General features: G+C 39.9%; 1 protein-coding gene across 2 annotated transcripts in view; it reads right to left on the bottom strand.

Annotated features, from left to right (window-relative positions):
- The window catches only part of LOC146220740 (3',5'-cyclic-AMP phosphodiesterase 4D-like), a 74766-nt gene that overhangs the window by 8017 nt on the left and 43914 nt on the right, over window positions 1-22835 (bottom strand). For both annotated transcript variants that reach the window (XM_084693624.1, XM_084693623.1), the window contains 8 exons: window positions 9019-9112; window positions 8658-8824; window positions 2146-2244; window positions 1856-2020; window positions 1670-1769; window positions 1134-1288; window positions 692-814; window positions 361-543 (listed from right to left, as the gene is read on the bottom strand). In XM_084693624.1, coding sequence (XP_084549750.1) covers window positions 361-543; window positions 692-814; window positions 1134-1288; window positions 1670-1769; window positions 1856-2020; window positions 2146-2244; window positions 8658-8824; window positions 9019-9112 — 1086 coding nt within the window. The remainder of the gene's footprint in view (window positions 1-360; window positions 544-691; window positions 815-1133; window positions 1289-1669; window positions 1770-1855; window positions 2021-2145; window positions 2245-8657; window positions 8825-9018; window positions 9113-22835) is intronic.

Consider the following 22835-nt stretch of genomic DNA (forward strand, 5'->3'; position numbering starts at 1 on the left):
GCCGACTAACAGCTAGTCTCTAGCTAGCTAGAGTCATTTGCTAAGTAAGGTATGTTATGATGTGATATTTGAAATGTATTTAGCTAGCAGTGGGCCCCTAGTGCAACACAAGAGAATGTTCATTAAAATGACATGCTGCTACTACCGTATTTCTGGGGTGGCATTTATTACACAATGTTCATTTATTGGTGCGGCGTTTAATCGAGGGCGGTGTTTATTACACAATGTTTGTTTATGGTGCAGCGTTTATTTGAGGGCGGCGTTTAATCGAAGAAATACGGTACGTATGCATGAGTGTTTCTACTAGTTTTTGTGTGCTATGTGTGCTGTACATGTTTTTGTGCACGCAAATGTACTTACCTGGCTCTTTTCTACTGAGGCATTGTGTTGGTCACACATGGGGCTTATCTCCATTCCCCTCTCTCTCTCTCTGTCCCCCTGGCTAAAGAACTCCTCCATGATCCGATCCGTCCACTGGCGGTAGAGCTGTAAGGGCTTGGTGGGGTTGCTGAGGTCTGCACAGTGCACCATGTTTTGGAGTACCTAAAAGTGAAATAGACATACAAAGAGAGAGAGACAGAGAGAGAGAAGGGGATGGTAAGTGCTGTTATTGAAACAGATCATCTTATTTTGACTGCAGGATAACAACCTTTTTTGATAAAACATAAATACGCCATTTGGGGCCCCATACCTGTATCCTATCAGAGTAGTTGTCTAGTAAGAGCACTCCAGAACTGGTGACTTTTTTGGTCTCCACCATCGTCTTGAGGCCTGCTAGGAGGTTCATGTGCTTGGACATGTCAGTAGCTAGTATCTACATGAACATAAACAAAAGCAATAGTGAAAAGCAGAAAAAAGAGAAAACACAGTAACACACGCACACTTACTAAATCCATTGCATTTAAGTTGCAAAACCAATTAAACGTTACCATCTGGTATTCAACTATTTGTTTTCAAAGACAATTCAACATATCATGTTGTCTTAAGATTTATGGTAACAGAATAGCACTCCAGCTAAGAATAATCTAATAAGAACTGGAATCTCACTGGAATGAAGCACACGTTTCATATTAGCGTCATGTAGAACATTCTCCCCAAGGTATCCCCCAAGGTTCTGCTGTTGGTCCACTCACTATGTCTATGACCATCTTTCTGAGGGACTGGCGTTGCTTTTTGGTCAGGTTTTGGAAGATGTCACAGTTGTCCTCCTGCAGCAGCTTGAAGCCCACCGCCAGGTGATGGTTCTCCAGGACTGATGAGTCATTGTACATTAGTGCCAACTCTGAGTCTACAAACGTAAAGGCCACAATGAGAGATGATAGGCTGCATTTCTGTACAATCAAGATGCAAGCGCTTTCTTTGACTTCTCTGAGACACACACACACACTTGGGAGGGGTTTAATATATTTGTTGGTTTGCACTGGCTTGGCAAATCCTATGGGGATCCTTCCCTCCCTCCCTCTCAGAAGGAGACTCTTATCCTTGACAATGATCTCTTATCTTCCTGTCAAATTATGGAAATTCCCCTTAGAGAGACGAGGTTGAATGTTTATCCATCTATCTGTCTTTATCAGTCTGTTCAAGTTGTGTGTAGACTATCATGGATTTTCTGTTTTGGAAAATAATGTCAAACAAGGCAATTTTACACAAGAACATAATGGATGCTCACTGGTATTGATGAGAAATTGGTTTGATACTCCTGGGTGGTCTACATCGTGAATAGCACTGGCAAAAATGGCTGCCAAAATCTCCAGGTCTGTGAAAACAGCCTGTGAATAAAAAATACACATTATTTACACAGACCAAAGAATCTCCTCCCCTCAGCCAGTGTTCATTTATTACCATTAACCAGTACCTCTAGAGCTGGTGAGGACAGAAGTACATGGGTGGACTGGGTGACATCTGCTGCGTGGATGTTATTGTGGTAGGCAACATCTGCATGGTAATGGTCTTCTAGAGTCATTAGATAGGTGATGAAGGTGTCTAATGGTATCTTAAATGTTTTTAATAAATCTCTTTCCTGGAAAAGGTAAAGACAAACAGCAGCCTAAGTTTAAAGAGCTGTGACATACAGTAGTATATGCTATTTTTGCACTTGTTTAATTATGGATTTTAGCCATAATAGTCTTTTCATAATGCTTTTACCTGGAAGATTGTGTACATCATAACTGTCAAAGGCCGATTCCCAGAAAATTCAGTGACTTTAAAAACATTAAGGCCCCATTTGTTAACATCCTCCAGCTCCTGCAAGAAAATTAAGCCATTTTCAGACACTTTGGTTTAAACCCACTTTCAAATTATCATATTTAACACCAAACTACAGAGGATCAAATGTGACTGCAGCCATTGTTATGACATCCACCAATATAAAACTACTTTTCATCACCTACTCCTGAGGTGACCCTCTCAGGCATCCTATTACCGTGTTGATTGAATCAATTTAGACTTAATCTTCACTTATGAATGAGAGTGACACTCCATTTTCCTCATCTGGGTGCAATCAAAATCAGAATTCGGTTTATTCGCCATGTATATTATACAAACACGGAATTTACTGTGGCAGGGAGGTGCCAAACACTAAACATATACATATCTTAAATTAAGTGAAAGTACAAAAGTTTAACTATTTCTAAGAACTAAACAATCTAAGAATACAACAATTTATACATAAAATTAAATATATATCAAAATAACAATGAGCAGCGTGAGTGGTCAACATCGTGCAATTGGATTCTGAGAAGGTGGCGTGTGCATACTGTAATTGCCATTAGATGGACTTACAATAGTTAAATAAGTGAATGAATGTCAATGGGAGTCCTTGACCTTGTTGAAGAAGCCAGTAGCAGATGGAAAGAAACTGTTCTTATGGCGTGAGGTTTAGCTGGAACAGGGATTGATCATAATAATTTGTATTCGATTCTCGAACCTGGCTCATAGTAATAGCTTTTTCATAGAATATTTTTTTCCCCGCTTTTTACTAAGTTTGAAACCAATACGAAATGGGTAAACTAGCAGCTCATTTATTTGCTTACGTCAAGAAAAGTTGCCTGGAAACGTGTTCGCAGATACGAACAGGGGACAAAAACAAAAGGGAACATCAACAAATCACTGATTTACCTGAGCTGAATGAGAACAAGGAGAAAGGGCTTGATAATCTGACATTAATTTAGGGGGACATGGCTAATTCAAAAGAAGTTTGCTAGAGGCAAGCTGGCTGCTGTTGCTCGCCACACTTTACCAATTGTTTGAAAGCGCCGGAAATGAGAACGTTTCTTTTGACATAATAAAGTTTAGCCATAGCCGTGGCATTGAAGGCAGTACAGTAGCCACTACTACACACTGCCAGTGGGCGAGCCGAGTCTGGCGGCTAACGTCAAAACAAGACGCGGTCTCACTCAAATTCGAAGTTTTACACAAATCACAAAAATATACTGACCCGCTGGCTGTCTTTGCAATCGCCATATATTTAAAACACTGCTCTCCAATTTGATGTAGAATTGACCCTGGTACTAAATTAAGAAAATACTCATCAGACGCAGATCGACAACTGTTGTCGACGAATGTCAACACTGTTGTTGCTGCCGCAATCGTCAATGGAGGTGGACGGGGCTCTCACGTAGCAAACAAATCAAAGTTTTTACAGCAACCTACATTAAAATCTCACCACCTGGCTGTCTTCACAGTGGTCATATCGTCATAACATTTGCCTCTTTCTGTTTTTTCGTGTAAAATTGAACGAAAATACTACTGTGACAAACCCTGACGGTCACTTATTATGAAGGTCCACAGGACGCAGGCTAATCAAATGAATGACTATGCAGAGGCAGACATGTAGCAAAATACAGCATGGTTTATTTAATAAATATCTGGTCGCTGATGTTGAATAAGATTACAGAACAATAATTCACACACATACAGGACTGTCTCAGAAAATTGGAATATTGTGATAAAGTTCTTTATTTTCTGTAATGCAATTAAAAAAACAAAAATGTCATGCATTCTGGATTCATTACAAATCAACTGAAATATTGCAAGCCTTTTTATTCTTTTAATATTGCTGATTATGGCTTACAGCTTAAGAAAACTCAAATATCCTATCTCAAAATATTAGAATATTATGAAAAAGTATACTAGTAGGGTATTCAACTAATCACTTGAATCGTCTAATTAACTCGAAACACCTGCAAGGGTTTCCTGAGCTTTGAAAAACACAGCTTGGTTCAGTAAACTAAATCACAAGTATGGGGAAGACTGCTGTCCAGAGGACCATCATTGACACCCTCCATCAGGAGGGACACAAAAAGAAATTTCTCAAAGAGCAAGCTGTTCACAGAGTGCAGTGTCAAAGCACATCCACAAAAAGTCTGTTGGAAGGGGGAAATGTGGCAGGAAATGCTGCACAACCAAGAGAGAAGACCGCAGCCTTAACAGCATTGTGAAGAAGAGTCGCTTCCAGAATTTGGGGGAGCTTCAAAGACAGTGGACTGAAGCTGGAGTCCAGGTATCAAAAGCCACTGCTCACAGACGTGTCCGGGAAATGGGCTACAATAGCCGTATTCCCATGGTTAAGCCACTTCTGAACTCAAGACAATGGAAGAAGCCTGACTTGGTGTGGTCCAAAGTCCTCTTTTCAGACAAAAGCAAGTGTTGTATTTCATTTGGAAGTCAAGGCACCAGAGTCTGGAGAAAGGCTGGAGAGGAGCAACATCCAAGTTGCTTGAAATTCAGTGTGAAGTTCCCACAGTCAGTGATGGTTTGGGGAGCCATGTCAGCTGCTGGTGTTGGTCCACTGTGTTTCATCAAGTCCAGAGTAAATGCAGCTGTGTACCAAGAGATTTTAGAGCACTACATGCTTCCGTCTGCTGAAAAGCTCTATGGAGATGAGGATTTCATTTTCCAGCATGATCTGGCACCTGCCCACAGTGCCAGAACCACCAGTAACTGGTGTACTGACCATGGCATTACTGTCCTCGATTGGCCTGCCAATTCCCCTGACCTGAACCCCATAGAGAATTTGTGGGGTATTGTGAAGAGGAAGCTGAAAGACACCAGACCCAACAATGCAAATGAGCTAAAGGCCGCTATTGAAGCATCCTGGGCATCCATAACACCTCAGCAATGCCACAGGCTGATTGCCTCCATGCCACGCCGCATTGATGCAGTAATCCGTGCAAAAGGATTCCCAAACAAGTACTGAGTGCATTAATGGACATTTTCAAATGTTTGATTTTGTTTTGCTGTTATAAATCTTTTTTTTTAACTTGGTCTGAGGAAATATTCTAATATTTAGAGATAGGATATTTGAGTTTTCTTAAGCTGTAAGCCATAATCAGCAATATTAAAAGAATAAAAGGCTTGCAATATTTCAGTTGATTTGTAATGAATCCAGAATGCATGACATTTGTTTTTTAAATTGCATTACAGAAAATAAAGAACTTTATCAAAATATTCTAATTTTATCTGAGACAGTCCTGTACACACTGCCATCCTGTACACACTGCCATCAAAGTAGCTCCCCACCACGGTATACAGGCCACGAGTAAACAGTAAACAGTCTGACAAACCAATCCCCAATAAAAAGCAACACTATCTGGATTAACACACTACAAATCGATCCATTTAAGTGGACTAACAGAATCCAGAACAATGGGCCTCATTCTCGAACATTTTCTTCTGAATTGTTTCTTACGGGCTTCGGAAAAACAACGTAAGAAAAACACATCCGCCAAATTCATGAATGCTTGAAAATGTGTTCCTACGCAGCAGAAGTCTTCTGAGCTTTGCTCCCCGGGAAGAGTTTTCTTAAGTTGAAAGCGCGTCCTTGTGCTCCTGAATTTGCATACATACACACCCCGACAGCTCCTTATAAGGGCACGCAACAGCAGTGACGTGTGCAGTCAGAATCGACACAATTAGGAAAGCAACAGGAACGCAAGTTATGTCCAAGCGAAAAGCAACCGGTGCACCGGTGCAACATCATACCAGTAAGATGAGCAGTGGAATTGTTCTCCACTGGATCTAACAGTGTGCACACTAAGCAAGGTTAATTATTATAATTATTGAAATCCGAGGATGTCTGTTATGGCAAGCCGTTTTATCATGTAACCAATTAATTCTTGATATCCAAAATTCGAATTCTTGATATCAAAAATACAATTCTAAGCTTTTTTAGTAAGTATGACAAGCCGTGTTAACATTTAACCAATGAATTGTTGATATCCAGAATTGAATTCTTTATATCCAAAATGCAATTCTGGATATCAAGAATTCATTGTTTAAATGATAAAACGGCTTCTTAAAGTTTTTCTACAGTTTTCTTAAATGCGATTCCCCTTGTGGTTTTTTTAAGGAATCACATTTGAGACAACTCTGCCCGACTTACGACTGCTATTTCTAGTTCGGAAAGTCTTCTGAAGTTCAGAACAAATTGCTCGTGAGAAAACTTTCATGAATGCCAAATGTTTTCCTAAATCCAATTCAGAAGAAATTCCTTCTTAAATTCTTCTTAACTGCGTTCGAGAATGAGGCCCAATGTGAGTCAAGGCTCAAACACACTCAACACAATAGTGTTTGGGGGATCTCAAAAACACACAAAATGTCAGACAGTGAATTCACTGGACCTAATGTATCCAGAGGGTGGTAACACCCAGGTGGCAGTTAACCAAAAAGGACACGCATTCATACAAACAAAAGGAAAACAAAAACCCAAAAGAAATATATGTTGGTGGTTCTCTCACAACCTATAAATCCAAACAAATGAATGTAAGGAAAACAGTGGTCAACCACTTTCGCTATGTGCGTCTTTCCTGCTTAGTCAGGCTTGCTGCACACAAACCTCAGCCAATGCACCAGCACACAAGCAACGCGCAGTCAAGTGTTCTTCCAGCGACACACAACCACGGGCAACACAATTCAGACGACTTAGACAGGCGGAAACTGCGTATTTATACACCCCGCCAAACGCGCTGCAAGTCAGTCCTACCACACTACTATGACGCTTTCTAGTATGGCTGCCGCCTAAAAGACAAGGCGGTCTCACGGGCGACCCGCACTCGCTCTAATTACAAAGACTTTCACGACCTAAATCAAAAATCCGAGATTGCAGTAACACTCAAAATCGCTTTCTCAACAAAGTCCAATGGTTGGAATTTTTTTGGGGTGGTATTTTTCACTCATAATCCAAGCTCCAACTTGCATGCTAGAACGTCTATCACGTTGTATCCATGCGTTGTTGCTAACGTGTGTTGACGTGGTGACGTAGCTAGCACAGAGTACCTTTCATCGACTAAAGGCACCTTTTGCCACAAAAACGTTGTAACCTCCCAAACTATGCAACGGAACGTAACTCCCAATACAAGCAACTCAATCAAGACAAACATGTTGACACAGCCGTTGTCTATGTAGTCCAAAAATTGACTGAGCCTTAGTGGGGCAAAAATAAAAATAATAAATATATATGTGAGATAACAATGGTTGTGCCCTTGCCGAAGGCAAAGCACACCCAATTATAGCATAATATAATTAGTTGTAATATCGTGGCATGTTACGGTGTCATTATTGATTGTTGACATGTCATTCTGGAGAAAAGACGAATATGAATAAATCATGTCTGATAGCCACAATATGGTTGTTATATTGTTATAACTTTATGTCAACACTACAACGATGGCGTTAACAATAAGCTAGTAACAGTAAACAACACTCATCATCATTTTAATGGTAACATAGGTAGGCTATAGGCTTAATTTAGCTTGCTTTGCAAAGCTAGAACAACGACGGAGCCAGATATTCAAGTTTACAGTTTATTTATCTGACACAATACAGCAGTCAAATTAGAAACACGAACCAAAAAGAACAATGTATAGGCCCTGCACGTATAATACTACAGTACTAATAGTATTGATCTTCATAGCGTTCACATGTATCTGCTTCTTGATCGGACTTGTACCACATTCTGACAGTTTGCTGCAATGCCTTAGCTCTAGCTCACAAGCTTGCGACTGGTTGTCGCAAAGTATGACGTATACAGCTAGTTGCAAGCATGCACGAGTTTCGGAACTAGGAACAAGCTTCTGCGCAAGACCGGACGAGTCAGTCTGGAAAGATGGCGCGGTCTTGTTTGCCTCACTTTGCCACTGAGCACTTTTCATAGAAATGAATGGGGACGCCATCTTGGAAGACAGAAGTTGCTGTCTCTAGTAATATAACTCTATGGGTGGGAGGGCACAATGTTCCTCGCACGCCTCAGGGTCCTTGATGTGTGCAGGTCGTTGAGGGTAGGCAGATTGCAGCCGATCACCTTTTCAGGAGTGCGGATGATACACTGCAGCCTGCTCTTGTCCTTGGCAGCAGCGTACCAGATGGTGATGGAAGAGGTGAGGATGGACTTAATGATGGCTGTGTAGAAGTGCACCATCATTGTCTTGGGCAGGTTAAATTTCTTCAGCTGCCGTAGGAAGTATGTCCTCTGTTGTGCTTCGCATCATCTGTTGTGCTTAAAAATGATTCCAGGTCCGGAGAACAATGTTGCAGAATCATTGTCACATCTACACACCTGTATTCATTAACTTTTTTTTTAAGCAAAATGTTTTCTTCATTCCATTCTTTACTTAAGTCTACAACAATTAAGCATCTTTTCAGGGCCTTTGCTTTTTTACCTTGGCAAGGGAGTCCTCTGTGTCAGTCTTCACTCCAAAGCGTGGGATGTTGGAGTTAGTGAGACCAGTGCTGTGCTGCAGCTTCTTTACCCCACTGATCTGAGACATGGGCTTGATCTTCTTCTTCTGCGTCTGTGGACATGGCATCTCCACATCATGCTGCTTATCTTTGAAGGAGATTGACAGAAAGATTAAAGAAATATATAAGGATTGAGATATAGCCTTTTTCTCATTGCTAATCATTCCTGAATCTGAAAGTATCGAGAAAAGTTCAGACATTTTTGGGAACATTTGAAGACTAGAGTTTTCATGAGGACGTTGGGGGACTTTGAAGACAATTTTTTGAAAAATTCAGTCATACCTAAGAATGTGCTTGAAATGAACTCAGAGACTTGGTTTCCTGAGCGACTCATCTCAGACAGGTGAGACAGCTCCCTGTTCAACATCCGCTTGAACTGGAGAAGCAACAAAAAAGAGAGAGGGAGAGACAGAGAAGTATTCAGAGATTAGGCATTCACACTACATAAAGACTATATTAAATGGACAGATAATGAGGAGCTTCTGTTTTCAGTCAATGGAGAATAAGTATAAGGAGTATAACTGATGATAAGTGGTATGTTCAATCATGCAATCATTATAATCTGTCTGGTTCACCAACATCTACACTTTTCTTGCAATTTCCTCAGGTGAAATAACAATCAACACACAAGTCCAAGGTTGTCCAATTCTGGTCAAGGCCAAGATCCTAACTTTTGAAACATTCATTTTCAAATATTCTCTTACAAACCAGAACATAACCTTTCCATGTACATGATCTATACATCAACATTTTACATTGTATTTATTTTTTATCCAAAGCAACAAACAAATTATGCACATGGAAGGTACAGCAGAAGTGCATAGTTCTACCCAGGTAAAAAAAATAATATGCTAAGTATACTAAATCTTAGCATACTTGAGTATACTTTAAGAGTGATTAATCATCAGTATACTTCAAGGTATTGAATGATTAGTTAATTTGAAGTGTGCTATTTTGGAACAACTTATTTTGTACTTAATATATTTAAGTTGTAATTAAATTGTACTAAAGCACAATTTAAAGTATATTAAGTGCATTTTTACGTGCTAAAGTGGAACAACTTCAAGTATACTTAGTACACTTTAAGTATACGGCTATGTCCATCTATCTAATAGCACACTTCAAATTAATTAATCATTCAATAACTTTAAATATACTGATGATTAATCACTCTTAAAAGTATACTCAAGTATGCTATGGATAAGTATACTTCACATACTTATTTTACCTGGACCCCCAGAGGGTCATTTCGTACAAGTCGCACTTTCAATGCAAACGTTTTGAAAAGATACCACGTCCGTGTCTCATGGTCCACAAAATCATATACAATTATATCTAAAACGAGCTTACAAAGAGCTTGTTTACACTACCAAAGTTGAATAAGTAATGTTAGTGATGCTAGCGTTAGCTTGCTAGCTAACCTATAACATTTCACTGGGTCTTGCAGCTGTTTGATTAACTGAAATTATTGTGAAATGTTATGTTCTACTAGCCATTTGCCTACTTTAGCAAGTCACTGTATTTCCAAGCCCTGATAGTGCAACTGAGACGATACCGAAAATAATTCCTCAAGTAATAAGCCCCCGTTCAAGTGTTGAGCATTAAATAGAGATCTTGAAAGAAGCCACTTTTTTGTTCTAAAACCGGACTATAAGCCCCTTCGAAATAGAAGCCGTACAAGCACAAGAAAACGGTTAAAAAAAAGAAAAGAGAAAAAAGAGGTACTTTACTCTATTACACACTACAGTACAGCAAATGTATACCAGTACACTGAAGGCTGAATTGATGAAGGGACTTCGAAATTAACTAAAAATATCCTAACATTTCAGCATATTAAAATGTTTATTTTTTAAAGTAAGCTTTAAGTGCATTGTTACAAAGATAATTTTTAGCATGCATTCTAAAATATACAAATAATGTTTAAACACAAAGTTCCAGTTGTACACTTTAGAAATTACATATACGTTTTACTTAAAGTATATTTTTTAATAATATATTTACTAAAAGTGTACTGTAGTACAATTTTTTAAAAGTGTGTTCAACGTATTAACTTTAAAATTGGTAAAAGCATGATGGTAGTATACTTTTTATATATTTTCAAATAGTACACTTTTTCTTAGTATATTTAAAATGTACTATTGAAAATGTGAATATGCTTGAAATACTCTTAAGTATATATTTTTTTCACCCGGGTAACAGTGGTCTGTCAAAGAACAATCAGACTTTACTAGCCACAAAATACCAGGCTCGATGAACTGGTGTTACGCAGGTGTTGCACAAAGCCGTTAATCAAAGATCTACCTACAGAATGTAATAAACGTGGATATTACAGTACAGCAGTGGCGGACCGTGCCCTCTCACCGTGGGCCTTCAATTTCTGAAATCCGCCCCCCACTCCTCAAAACATGCGCAAGCACCCCGGCCGAAAACAAAACAGCTAGACTGCCACCTCAGTAGGCTAGCTACATTCACAACTGGACTGGGTTTCATTAGAATTATAGTGAGGGCATGAAGCTACAACAAAGTTACAAAAAGTCACTCTGAAGAGATTTTAAACAAAGACTCAAAGATTCATTTCAAGATTAAGTTAATCCTCCTCTCCTTCCTGATTGTTAAGTTTCTTAAAAACTACTGACAAACTCAGTTTCCGTTGCCGTCTCTACAACATCTCCATCACCATCAGCCATTGTTTTTTAAATTACGGTAACCTGCTAGCTAACAACTTAGCCAACAATGAGAGATCATTCACTGATTGGTCAATAAAAACATGATCACAGGGTCTGCTACAGAATATCCAGCCAGAGAATGTCTGACGCCTGGGACACTGGCTGCGAAGTGCCGCAATTAGCTGCAAAGCGCCTGGAAGCGCCACCTTTTTTATTTTGGCGCCTGTGTTATCAAATTGTACCGGCCACACTGGCTGCGTGGCGTGGCGCAGCGATTGGCTCGCGCTCTGCAGTTATCGTTTGGGCAGCTGGTCAAATATTTCTATGAGAGGCTTGCAAATCGGCTGCAGAATGATAAAATACATCATATTCAGTTTTTACAATCACTTTGACACAAATTTCTGAACCTTGATGTCTTTTTCAAAACTCTAGACACAAAACTCACAACTGTTGATCAAAATGCACATTTTTCAAAACACTAACACAATTCTCAATTGCTTGGATACAATACTCATTTACCTTAGATCATTTGTTCATTGACCTATAATCATCTGTTCAAAAAGTTTCACCATTTTTTTATGAAATTCACGCTTAACATCTGAAATGTCTGTCATTTCCTTACATTACAATGATCTAACTGTCAATTGATACTACTGCTAATAATGAAAAGTAACTGTTGCATTACTCTGAATGCATAGTTTATTATAAACTGACAGACAATATTGCAAGTTTAGAACATATACGTTTCAGTATAACGAGATCCATTCAATGTTCAATTGGCGCAAGCATGGTTTCAGGCCCATCCACAATTTACAGCCTTGTACTTGCCCTCATACTCTCCCTTCCTCAACCCTATTGAGGATTTTTCTCCACATGAAGGTGGAAGGTGTACAATAGGCACCCTGATGAACAAGTTACCCTTCTCCAGAACATGGACGAGGCATGCAATTACATCACGGCAGACCAGTGTCAGGCTTGGATTCACAATACCCGGAGATTCTTTCAGAGATGTTTGTCAAATGAAAACATCCATTGCGATGTGAATGAAAACTTGAGGCCAAATCCACAGGACAGGGTTGATGGAAATGTAGGAGAGTAATAAATCCTTTGTTTGTTTTTTTAACCATGTGAGGAACACTGCAGTACATGTTTTACGTACTGTAGCCTAGTTGTTGTTTTTTTTAGCTAATATTGTTTGCTTTAATGCAAGAAAACTACAAAATGTTGGAATTTGATTGTATTTATCTAAGAAATTTCTGATTTTGCTCAATTACTCCACTGTCTGTAGTATTCTTTCTTAGGCCCTGTTTACACGGAGGAAAAATGCATATATTTGCATGCTGTTTGGCCTTTCATTCACACAAAAACTGAGGTTTTATCGCGGAGAACGATCATTTCTGAAAATTCTGTTTTTGTGTTTGCGTTACATTTATTTGTGAATCATTCAAACAAATGAACCTCGCCCCTGAAAGGTAAAGGAAGTCGATCGTGTTACTCGTAGTTGTTATTGATTTTGAGGAACGGCACCCTTTTTTTAACAGCCATCGACCTGTTTCTGATGCTGGTTCACGGATGTCTTCTGTTTTAAAGTGTCGGCTACACACCAGGGTATGAGGCGCTACCGTGAATTTGTCCCTGCTGTGACTAGCGACGATCCACTTACGCCTCAGCTCCTCATCGACAGGAAAAGTTAAACAAACTAGGTATGCCTGGCACTGTGGCACACAACAGTGTTCGGAAGTTGTACCAGACACTCTCTGGTATTTAAACTTTGACTTGTTCATGTCAACTAGCGTAGCAGCTAACGCTACCTACCATAACAAGTGGACGCGTAGCCTAGTAACAGAATTTTCAGCGGAAGTATGTAACAACAGCCGTTGGGATATAGCCTATTCTGATTGGTTTGCATGGCTTTATCCTTCTGTAGCAGAGAGTCCACAGACAAAGCATGGTACCATCCACACCTTCCCCTACCCCCGACAAGGGAAGGGTCCTTCCCCTTTTGTCCTTATCTCCCAGAGTAGGAGCTTCAAATTCCTGACCCAGCATGGGGTCAGGAACAGAGACCATGGTCTCACATTGTCAGAACAAAAGGAATTACTTGAAGGAACTTACTTGTGTGGACTTACAAACATTTTCTAAAGGACTACATGGCTCATGGACACTAATTCAAGGACAGTAGTCGATGTGTTAGAATGTGTTTGTCTCATTTACCTAGAACGTTGTTAATTGATGTTTGATTATAACTTTCCTTCAGGTATAGTTAAATCAGTCAATCTTGGTATCAAAATAATTGTATCATACTAACAAAACCAGTTATGAACGTTGTATTGTTATATTCTGAAGTTTGAGCATTCCCTGGACAATTGAGATAATGGAACTCAAAACTATCAGCCACTTCACACCTCTGGGCAGGTCCCAGGACAACGCCCAGGTGGAAGTAACTGACCAATGAGAGAGGTCACCTTCACAGGGATTACCCCCTGTTCTTTGGGGTATTTAACCCCCAAACGTACAATCACCCCCGCTTGTTCGTAGGATAAACTTGTGGGTGAACGCGTCACTCTCTAACCTATTCCTCTTAACCTGCACCTTCACTGAGCGCCCGGAACTTTGACGAGAGATTCCGATTCTGTTCGTTGGACATAACGAACCATTTGACTCCGTTCTTCAAACCGACAAAAGTAACTGCGATTTGCAATATTTCTTACTTGTGACATATTGGCATGTTGTGATTGAATTGTTGATGTTTGATTGTATTCTACAAATGATTTGACTTAATCATCGTTAGGTCAGTTTCCATTGATCGTCCATTGTTACTGTAGAAGCCTCTTCCTATCTCTACCTCTTCCTCAACTTCTCCCCTCCCCTCCACACGCGCTCTACGCAACCATTGTGTAGCGCGCTCTCATTAGAATTTAGGCCTACTGTACTGCTTTAGCCCAACTAACCCATAACTTGTCTGGTATGTGTTCACTATAATTACATTCTCTTAAATAAATCATTGTGTATAATACTCGCTTATCTCTCACGTTATATGATCTGCTCTACTTTCATAGAATTTACTACTTAAGATTAGACTGATTATTACGAGTGCTATTATTCGATACTATTAAACAAGGTTTCCTCTGTCCCTTTCACGAATCAGAGGTGGTGCCCCCAAGAACTACTATACTTTATTAGAAATTAAGTATTACTAATCTTAAACGAGCAAACCACGCTACACTTCACATTACATTGCCACCTACAGGTTTGGCATAGTTATGATGGTACTGGGGGCCTATTTATGCGGATTAATGTAAACAGAAAATTTTTGAAGACAATCTTGTGTGTACAACGTTATTGGGCCAGAAATATTTATTTCTGTAAATACCCGGCTATGTGTACAATGTGAAACTATGGGTATATTGTGTGTGTGTGATCTAAGTCAGTGATTCTTAACCATAGGGCCGCAGCCCAAACTTGGGCCGCCATCGCCCCCTAGAGGGCCGCAAAAAACTTTCAGTTTTGCACCTGTGGGCCGCAAGACTCCGTGCAGCTTTCGACCATGTGGAGGCGGTGAAGCAATCAGTTGTTTAAAAAGCGCCAATACACAGAGAAGAAATTGAGATGTTTTTAAAAAGACGAACGTCCTGCCAACACCCCCACCCAAAAGACAAAGTTTTTGCGGAAATACAATCTCAACTTCATTAAGTACGGTTTCGTAAATGGAGGAACTGAGGCAGTGCCAAAAGCCCAGTGTGTGGAGTGTGGGCTAATGCTGTCCAACCAAGCCCTCAAGCCCTCAAAACTTCAGCGGCATCTAGAGGCCAAGCACCCGATGCTTGTGGGAAAGCCTGTCGAATATTTTAAGAGGAAGGAAAGTGGGCTGCAGATGCAGAAAAGGTATTTCGTGTCACTGACAAGCAACTCTAAATGTGCATTGATCGTAGCCAGACGTGTGGCACAGAGAAAGAAAGCATTCACCATAGCGGAAGAGTTGGTTCTGCCTGCCGCTGTTGATATGTGCCGTGAGCTAATCGGAGAGGCCGCTGCAAAAAAGCTGCTGACCAACCCACTCTCAAACGACACTGTGAGTCAATCTATCGCGGAGATGGCCTCAGACATACAACATCAACTTACAGAAAGAATAAAAAGTAGCCCTTTTTTTCTTTGCAATTAGACGAGTCCACAGATGTCACAAATGCTGCACTACTGAAACAATGCTGTGAACTCCAGGCTACTTTACCAATATTCACCCTACATAAAATCTAACTACACAATGTTGGTAACAAACGTTCCATGTGGTTACCCTGATAAAACAAATGAAAATAAATGTATTTATCTGTTGAGCCAGCATGCCCGTAGTTGTTTGTTTGAGAGAAATTAGTTGTCACGCGTTGCACACAACACAAACAGAACCCCCAAGTCGATTTTGAAAATCAGCTGAGAAATTCAAAGGACGACATCAAATTAATTGTTGAAGTTGAAAAGCACAGGGAGTTGTATGACCCCCAGCCAAAGGTGTAGGTTTGGTTTGAACATTGGTGGGGACACAGTTTGACCAAATCCTTACCAAAGGATTTGGTCAAACTGTGTCCCCACCAATGTTCAGGCTGGGTCTAAGCACCCCCAATACACACTATTTATTAACAATATAATATTGTTAAGCCTATGATGGTCATTTTTCAAGAAAGAGAGGGTTGTGTGAGCTACAAATGTACACTCTTGGGTTGCAACGATCAAATATTTTTGGAATATAATCATTGTTTATTTTGTTGATGAATCGAGTACTTGTGCGTTTTTAAACAACAATATCAATATTATTCCTGACAACAACAAAAAAAATGTTTTGCCCATAAAAAAATGAAATAATTTGGGGCGGGGAGGGGGCCCAGGGGCCCGTGGTTTCTTAATCCATCCATGGGTACTAGCTAGCTCTGACCGCAACTACGGCATAGTCTCCATTCAAGGCAAATAAATGTCCGATAGCTAGCAAGCAGACAATTCGGTAGTTGTGTTCCAGAGATAGCAAAGGCTCGTTATCTTTAGAATTACTATAGAGCTACATTTTTAAAAATATATACAGGAGTAGGGATGGGTATCGAAAGAACCGGTTTCCAGTGAACCGATTCCTTGGAATCGTCAGCCTTTAACGATTCTGGTAACGGTTCTCTGTGCCGTTGCGCATGCACAAACTTATTCAGACTACAGCAAACATGGCAACTAGGCAAAAGTGTCCTAAAGTTTGATTTTGTAGCGCCCCTAGGCCTATTTCCTGACACTAAAGGGCGTTCCTGAGTTACTAAACCAATCACAGTAAATATATAGAATATATATAATTCTTGCTGACCTTCTGTTTAAATGTCTATGGATATGTTTTACTATACTGTTATGTGCTACAATTAAACTATTAACTTATTACTAATAAAAATATAGTTTACTGATTTGTATAGGAAAATAAATATTAAAATCACCAATGTAATGAATCTTCCCGGTCCTTGGCTCGCCGGCAACGCTGCGCCCCCTCCCTCAGTGAGTATGGCTAGCGGAAAGGGACATGGATAACCTGCCTAAGGACACTGTCGTTTGACACCTACTTCTGGATAAGTTGCAACGTCGTCAGACCTATTTATGGATTACGTACTTGTGGATAACGTCATCGCCATACTTTTACCTACATTTTAGAGTCAATTTATAGCTATAAAGTTTCATCATTTTCGAGCTTTTAACACGAAGCAAAGGCATTGTCAGAAGATGACTTTAGTCGTAGCCCAACATTAAAAACATTTTATAGTCGGATGCCTGATCGCGTTGTTGTACCCAGTCAAAGGAATAAACACACAGGAACATCATGAACATTCAATTGTCTAGCCCAGTAATCCTGGCAAAACATGTAACATAATGTTCTATATTTATTGCCAGGACACGGTCCAAGTAGCCTAGGCATACGTAAAATTGAAAGCTAATTTGTTTGGAATGTCTAGGCTAATAGCCTACTCGATGTTGATGTTACATGTTGATGTTCAGCCTATTCAATTTAACAACTTCAGAAGGACAAAACAGGCAGTGGATAACATACTGGTTGAGAATGTCTATTGTGGTGCTATTACTAGAAACATTGGGACTCCAGTTCCAAGAGTGGATGGCGGGAGAAGCCCATATGAAAGTAGCAGTCTATTTTATCTATTACTAGATAGGCCTACTAACTAGCCTGCCAGATCATTTAGAGTTGGCCTTAAGTTTTCTTCACTTTACATCTATGGACTAAGTAGAATAACTGATTTATAGCCTAGGCCTTATAATAAGATAGACCTGTATAAACGACTAGGCTAATATTTTGCTAAACATGTAAATCTAACTGTTTGCTTATGCCTGCATAGCCATAAGTTAGTTCTTTGTAAGGTGTGACTATGAAAGGCCTGTGACACTAGTGTAGGTCAGAGGTCACAATAGTACCAAAGTGCATACTGCCATGCAACTTTGAACGAGGAAAATAGGTGGAGCGTCAAGGCCATTTCTAGGAGCCCTATCTAAAGACCTAAACAAATGCCATCTAGCATGCAGCGTCCTCTTTCTGTGCTTGCAAAGGCTAATTTGATTATCACCCCCTGACGTTTGTTGTGAGAGTAAAACTCCTCATAATGTGATATTATTTAACTGCCCTGATTCCCGTATTCATGGTCCAGTCTTCTGAGATGCTCAACTTGAGTGTATCAGACACGTGCACTTTATACATCTATAATAAATACGTTGAATTTATCTTGAACTTGTACTTGGTGATTCACTTCATTGACTTGGTACTTTCACAGCAATTGGGTATTATCTAATACAACTTCAGTATTAACCCTGTAAGTTGTGAATTTAATGGTATAGAATCATGTTTAAAGCAATATCAATAGGCTAGTGACAAATAAACTTTGGTATCATGTTACAGTGTGCTAGGTTCTGGTAGTGTAGCGTCCACACAAAAAAATGAAAACCTTCACTGATTGTCTGAATATGTTTAATTTGCTGTCTTGCACTTCTACACCAGAGCTAAGCAGAAAAGTGTAGTCAGAAGGCAACATTATCAATTAGCAATAGGCTACATTCATTAGTAACTTATTAGAACCACCAAGTTAGCAAACACATCAAACAAACTCAATACAACTAGACTACACTGTTGCCACATGTTGGGAAATAACCAAATACAAGCAATATAACAAATGTAATGAATGCAAACTTTGCAAGCACCAAATACACAGTATTGTGCTCACCTAGACTATTCTAGGTTGTGGTTCAGTGAAAGTACAGCTTCTTTAGTTGGCTATAAATGTTAAATACTACTTGAGAAAGCATATGTTCACAGATGTCAATAGGACATCACAATTACCTGAATGACTTGTAGTGATCGGGAGGTTATGCCTGTTCTGATGATGTCATGAACCATGTTAGATTGTTAGCTCTGTGCATTGTTTGGTTCTCTTCTCCCTGTCTGTCTTTGTGTCTTTGTTTCTGTTGCAGGATGGCAGGCAGGTAGAGGAGCTGTGATTGCTGCAAGGGTACACCTGTGATCTGTGCCTCGGTTCTTAATAAGTTGTGCCCTAATATGCTGGGTCTCTCTATTACTAGCAGGAACATCATCACTGTTTGCTTTTTAGTTTGTAATGATTCTCTACACACTCTACACTTGCACTGATCCCACATCCACTCCCTACACTACTAATTTACATGACCCTCACATCCAACTGTTTCTTTGTAAGCCCTTTTTATTGAATAAATACACTGTTATCCTTATTTTCTGTACCTTGTCACTGCCTGAAGTGCCTACATATCTATCTATTCTTCCTTCATATATGAACCCAGTTATGATAAGCACTGGTTGGCTACACATCTCATGCCGGGCTTATACAGATGTGTGTATTGGCACTTTGAAAGGTTTGAATGATTATATCCACATATCAATGTATAATTATTAAATGTCAAAATGTTCAAAATGTGAATAGCCTACAAACAATTAGCATACTACAGGCTAGAGGCGATTCTACATTTTATACTGGATCTTAAAATGGATAGCTAATCATTAGAGTACAACAAACCATGATAGAACATACAACTCTGACAGCACTTTAACATGTTCTGAAAACCTTTAATCATTTGTGTACATTAGTTAGAAAATGTATTTTTTTCATCCCAACAGTAGGGGGTGCAAAAGCACCCCCTGCACCTATTGTAAAATCCTCTATGCTACAGGCTGTGCACAGTTGGCTACTATAGTTCTCAATAAAGACATTTTAACATATGAAACATGTAGCCTAATGCACGACTTGATTTCACTCAATAAGGTTTGAAAAAACAAGTCAATGAAGTTCTCAATAAAGACATTTTAACATATGAACCAGGTAGCCTTATGCACGACTTGATTTCACTCAATAAGGTTTGACAAAACAAGTCAGTGACGGCGGCAACGTAGCTACTTAGTAGGTGTGTTGTTTGGCGACGACGGCTTAGTGACGACGTACTTATTTCAGACGTACTTAGTAGGCGTAAGTATTTTGTATACTTTCGAACATGCGTCGCCGCGACGTCGCCGCCGGTAGACGTTCCTTACATGACGTCGCCGCCAGTCTCTCGTTGGCAGGCCCATTCAAACTTCCATTCAAAAAATCCACACGGTCTGGCGGCGACGTATGGTTAGGCTGCTCCTTCACATATAAACAAATCAGCAATTACAGTTACCTATATTATGTCCCTAACAGACATCTATATTATAATAACTGGTAGGCTATTTGAACTAACATTCGGCTAACTTTAAACAATACACAGCACCTTGCAGTGGCACGAATCACATACGTGGGCCCACACTCGCACACACATACACACCGGTGATTCACCTTCCCCAGTCTTAGCCGGCAAATGAGCTAGTAGGCTAGCAACCGTTGCAGTACTGGAGCGTTGCTTGTGTTCAGTGTGGCCCAAAAAAAACTGACCCATTCACTCCGTTTTGGAGCAAGAAAATAAACTCAGGATACCGCAATATAAGTGCTTTGTTGTCAAGTTGCCGCACTAGCAACAACAGGGCAGTCTCTCACGAGGTAACGTATTTTGTACTCAAAATGGTGAGATTATGATATTTTGCACAAACGTTGATTATCTTACCGTTCAAACTTTGTGTATTCAGTCCGAATACGTTAATAAACAGAGATACATTAATTAACAGAGACAAAGTCCGACTCGCAAACATAGTTTGTCACGCTATACTTCTAATCATTTCTTTAAACACACGGAGACAGTTCTTTACTTGGCTTCTTCTCTCTGCTTTTTGCACATTTTTTTCACCTTTAACCTCATGTTACTCTCTTATTGTTGCATACAACAATATGAAAATATAATAAATGTTTTATTTTTACATCAAAATATTGCATGTAACACAATACATTTTACTTTACTGGCAAAATCTTTTAAAACAAACTCTTTGAACGGACTGAAACATTCATCAATCAAACACTGTTGCTCATCAAACTACAACCCCCATAATCCCTTGCATTCACCCCACAATGAATTGAAAGGAGATGAGTACTACAATAAGCTTGTCTTTAGCTTAAGGGTTATTTGTAAGTTCTAATGTGTTATTATGAACTTAATTAAATTTAATTTCTTAGCACTTATTTAACTAATATGCTTTTTAGCACTGCGCTACACCCTCCCCCTTGTGAAGGCTAGCATGTCCTCGTGCACCATCATTCAGACATAAGTCATAAGTCTTCTCTCAGGGCAAGGATAAAGAAAAGAACACCGTACACATTGGGCAATGGGACGACACCAAAGTGGTCTGCAGTTTCTCTTCTCTGGCTATTTACTTATGTGAACCCCCGTGAAGGGCTTATCGACTGGCTTCCCTGGCTCATCGTAGGTAAAGCGTGTCACAAGTTTAACCTGTCTTCTGGGACAGTTTACACAGGTAAGTTCTTCAACAGGTGCTTCATTGTCAACCACTACACATTCGGAAGAATGTTCTTCCCCTTCAGACTCTGAGGCTTCCACAGGGTCTGGTTGTGGTGGTAAGTAAGTAAGACTTTATTTATATAGCACATTTCATACAAGAATTGTAGCTCAAGGTGCTTTACATAAAATCAATAAAAACAATAATAAAAGTGATAAAAGTCATAATTAAAATATGGTGGTAGGCTACTTCCTGCTTCATCTTCCACAGGTGTTTCTCCAGCTTCTTGAACGTGGCTTTGCTCCATGTCCATCGGGTACTCACATGTGGGGTTTCTCTTTCAGGAACAGCAGACGGTATGGATCTGAGTAACTCAGTCATCTCATCTCTCAGAGGGTAGTACAATCCACTATCTTCCTCATCAGATGACGATTTCAAATCTATCTTGAGCATCCATTTGCCTGGCTTCCTCATTCCTTGTTTCCTTTCTTACCCATCTCCAGTCAGTCTGAGTTCTGGTCACAGGGCGAGAAGGGGTCGGCCTGTTCTCTTCGGGGGTCGTCAACCTCACAGACTCTCCTATAGGTATACTCTCCGTTTAAGTGTCCGTATACCTCCCATTCCTCTTTCAGGTTTCAGTCTGTAAACAGGCAAGTCTGGCAATTTCTTCACCACAATGTATGACAATTAATTCCATCGATCCTGTAACTTGTGTTTTTCTGTCAATCCAAGATTCTTTATCAAAACTCGGTCTCCTTCTTCCAGAGTATGATGTCTCACTCTCTTGTCAAAGTTTCTCTTGCGGTCATGGTTCTTCTGAGAAGCTTCGGATGCAAGCTTGTACGCGTTCTGCACTTCTCTTTTCATATTCTCCACATGCTACTGGTACTTCACTGCATCCTTTCCATCAGCAGAAGTGTTAAAGCATAGGTCAATGGGCAAACGGGCTTCTCTACCAAACATGAGTAAGTATGGTGAATAGCCAGTAGCCTCATTCTTCGTACAATTGTACGCGTGGACTAATTGACTGATGCGTTGACTCCCTTGCGACCTCTGGCTGGATCCAAAGTTCCTAACATTGAAAGTAGCGTCCTGTTGAATCGTCCTGGTTGTGCATCACCTTGCGGATGGTAGGGTGACGTTCGAGACTTGCAAATTCCTAGCATTCCTAAGAGTTCTTTGATAAGGCGACTTTCGAAGATTTGTCCCTGATCTAAATGAATTCGCGAAGGTAATCCATAATGCACAAACAATTTCTCAAACAGGGTCTTGGCTACAGTCAGGGCTTTTTGATCTTTACACAAGAAAACTTGGGCGTAGCGGGTGAAATTATCTGTTACAACAACACATTTGCAATCCCTCTGGAGTCCGGCTCAATGGACTAGAAGTCTATACAAACTACAGGTCCATCTCAAAAAATTAGCATATTGTGATAAAGTTCATTATTTTCCATAATGTAATGATAAAAATTTAACTTTCATATATTTTAGATTCATTGCACACCAACTGAAATATTTCAGGTCTTTTAT

The sequence above is a fragment of the Hypomesus nipponensis genome, chromosome 27 (genome assembly GCF_054491055.1).
Source record: "Hypomesus nipponensis isolate SF chromosome 27, ASM5449105v1, whole genome shotgun sequence".
Lineage (NCBI taxonomy): Eukaryota > Metazoa > Chordata > Actinopteri > Osmeriformes > Osmeridae > Hypomesus > Hypomesus nipponensis.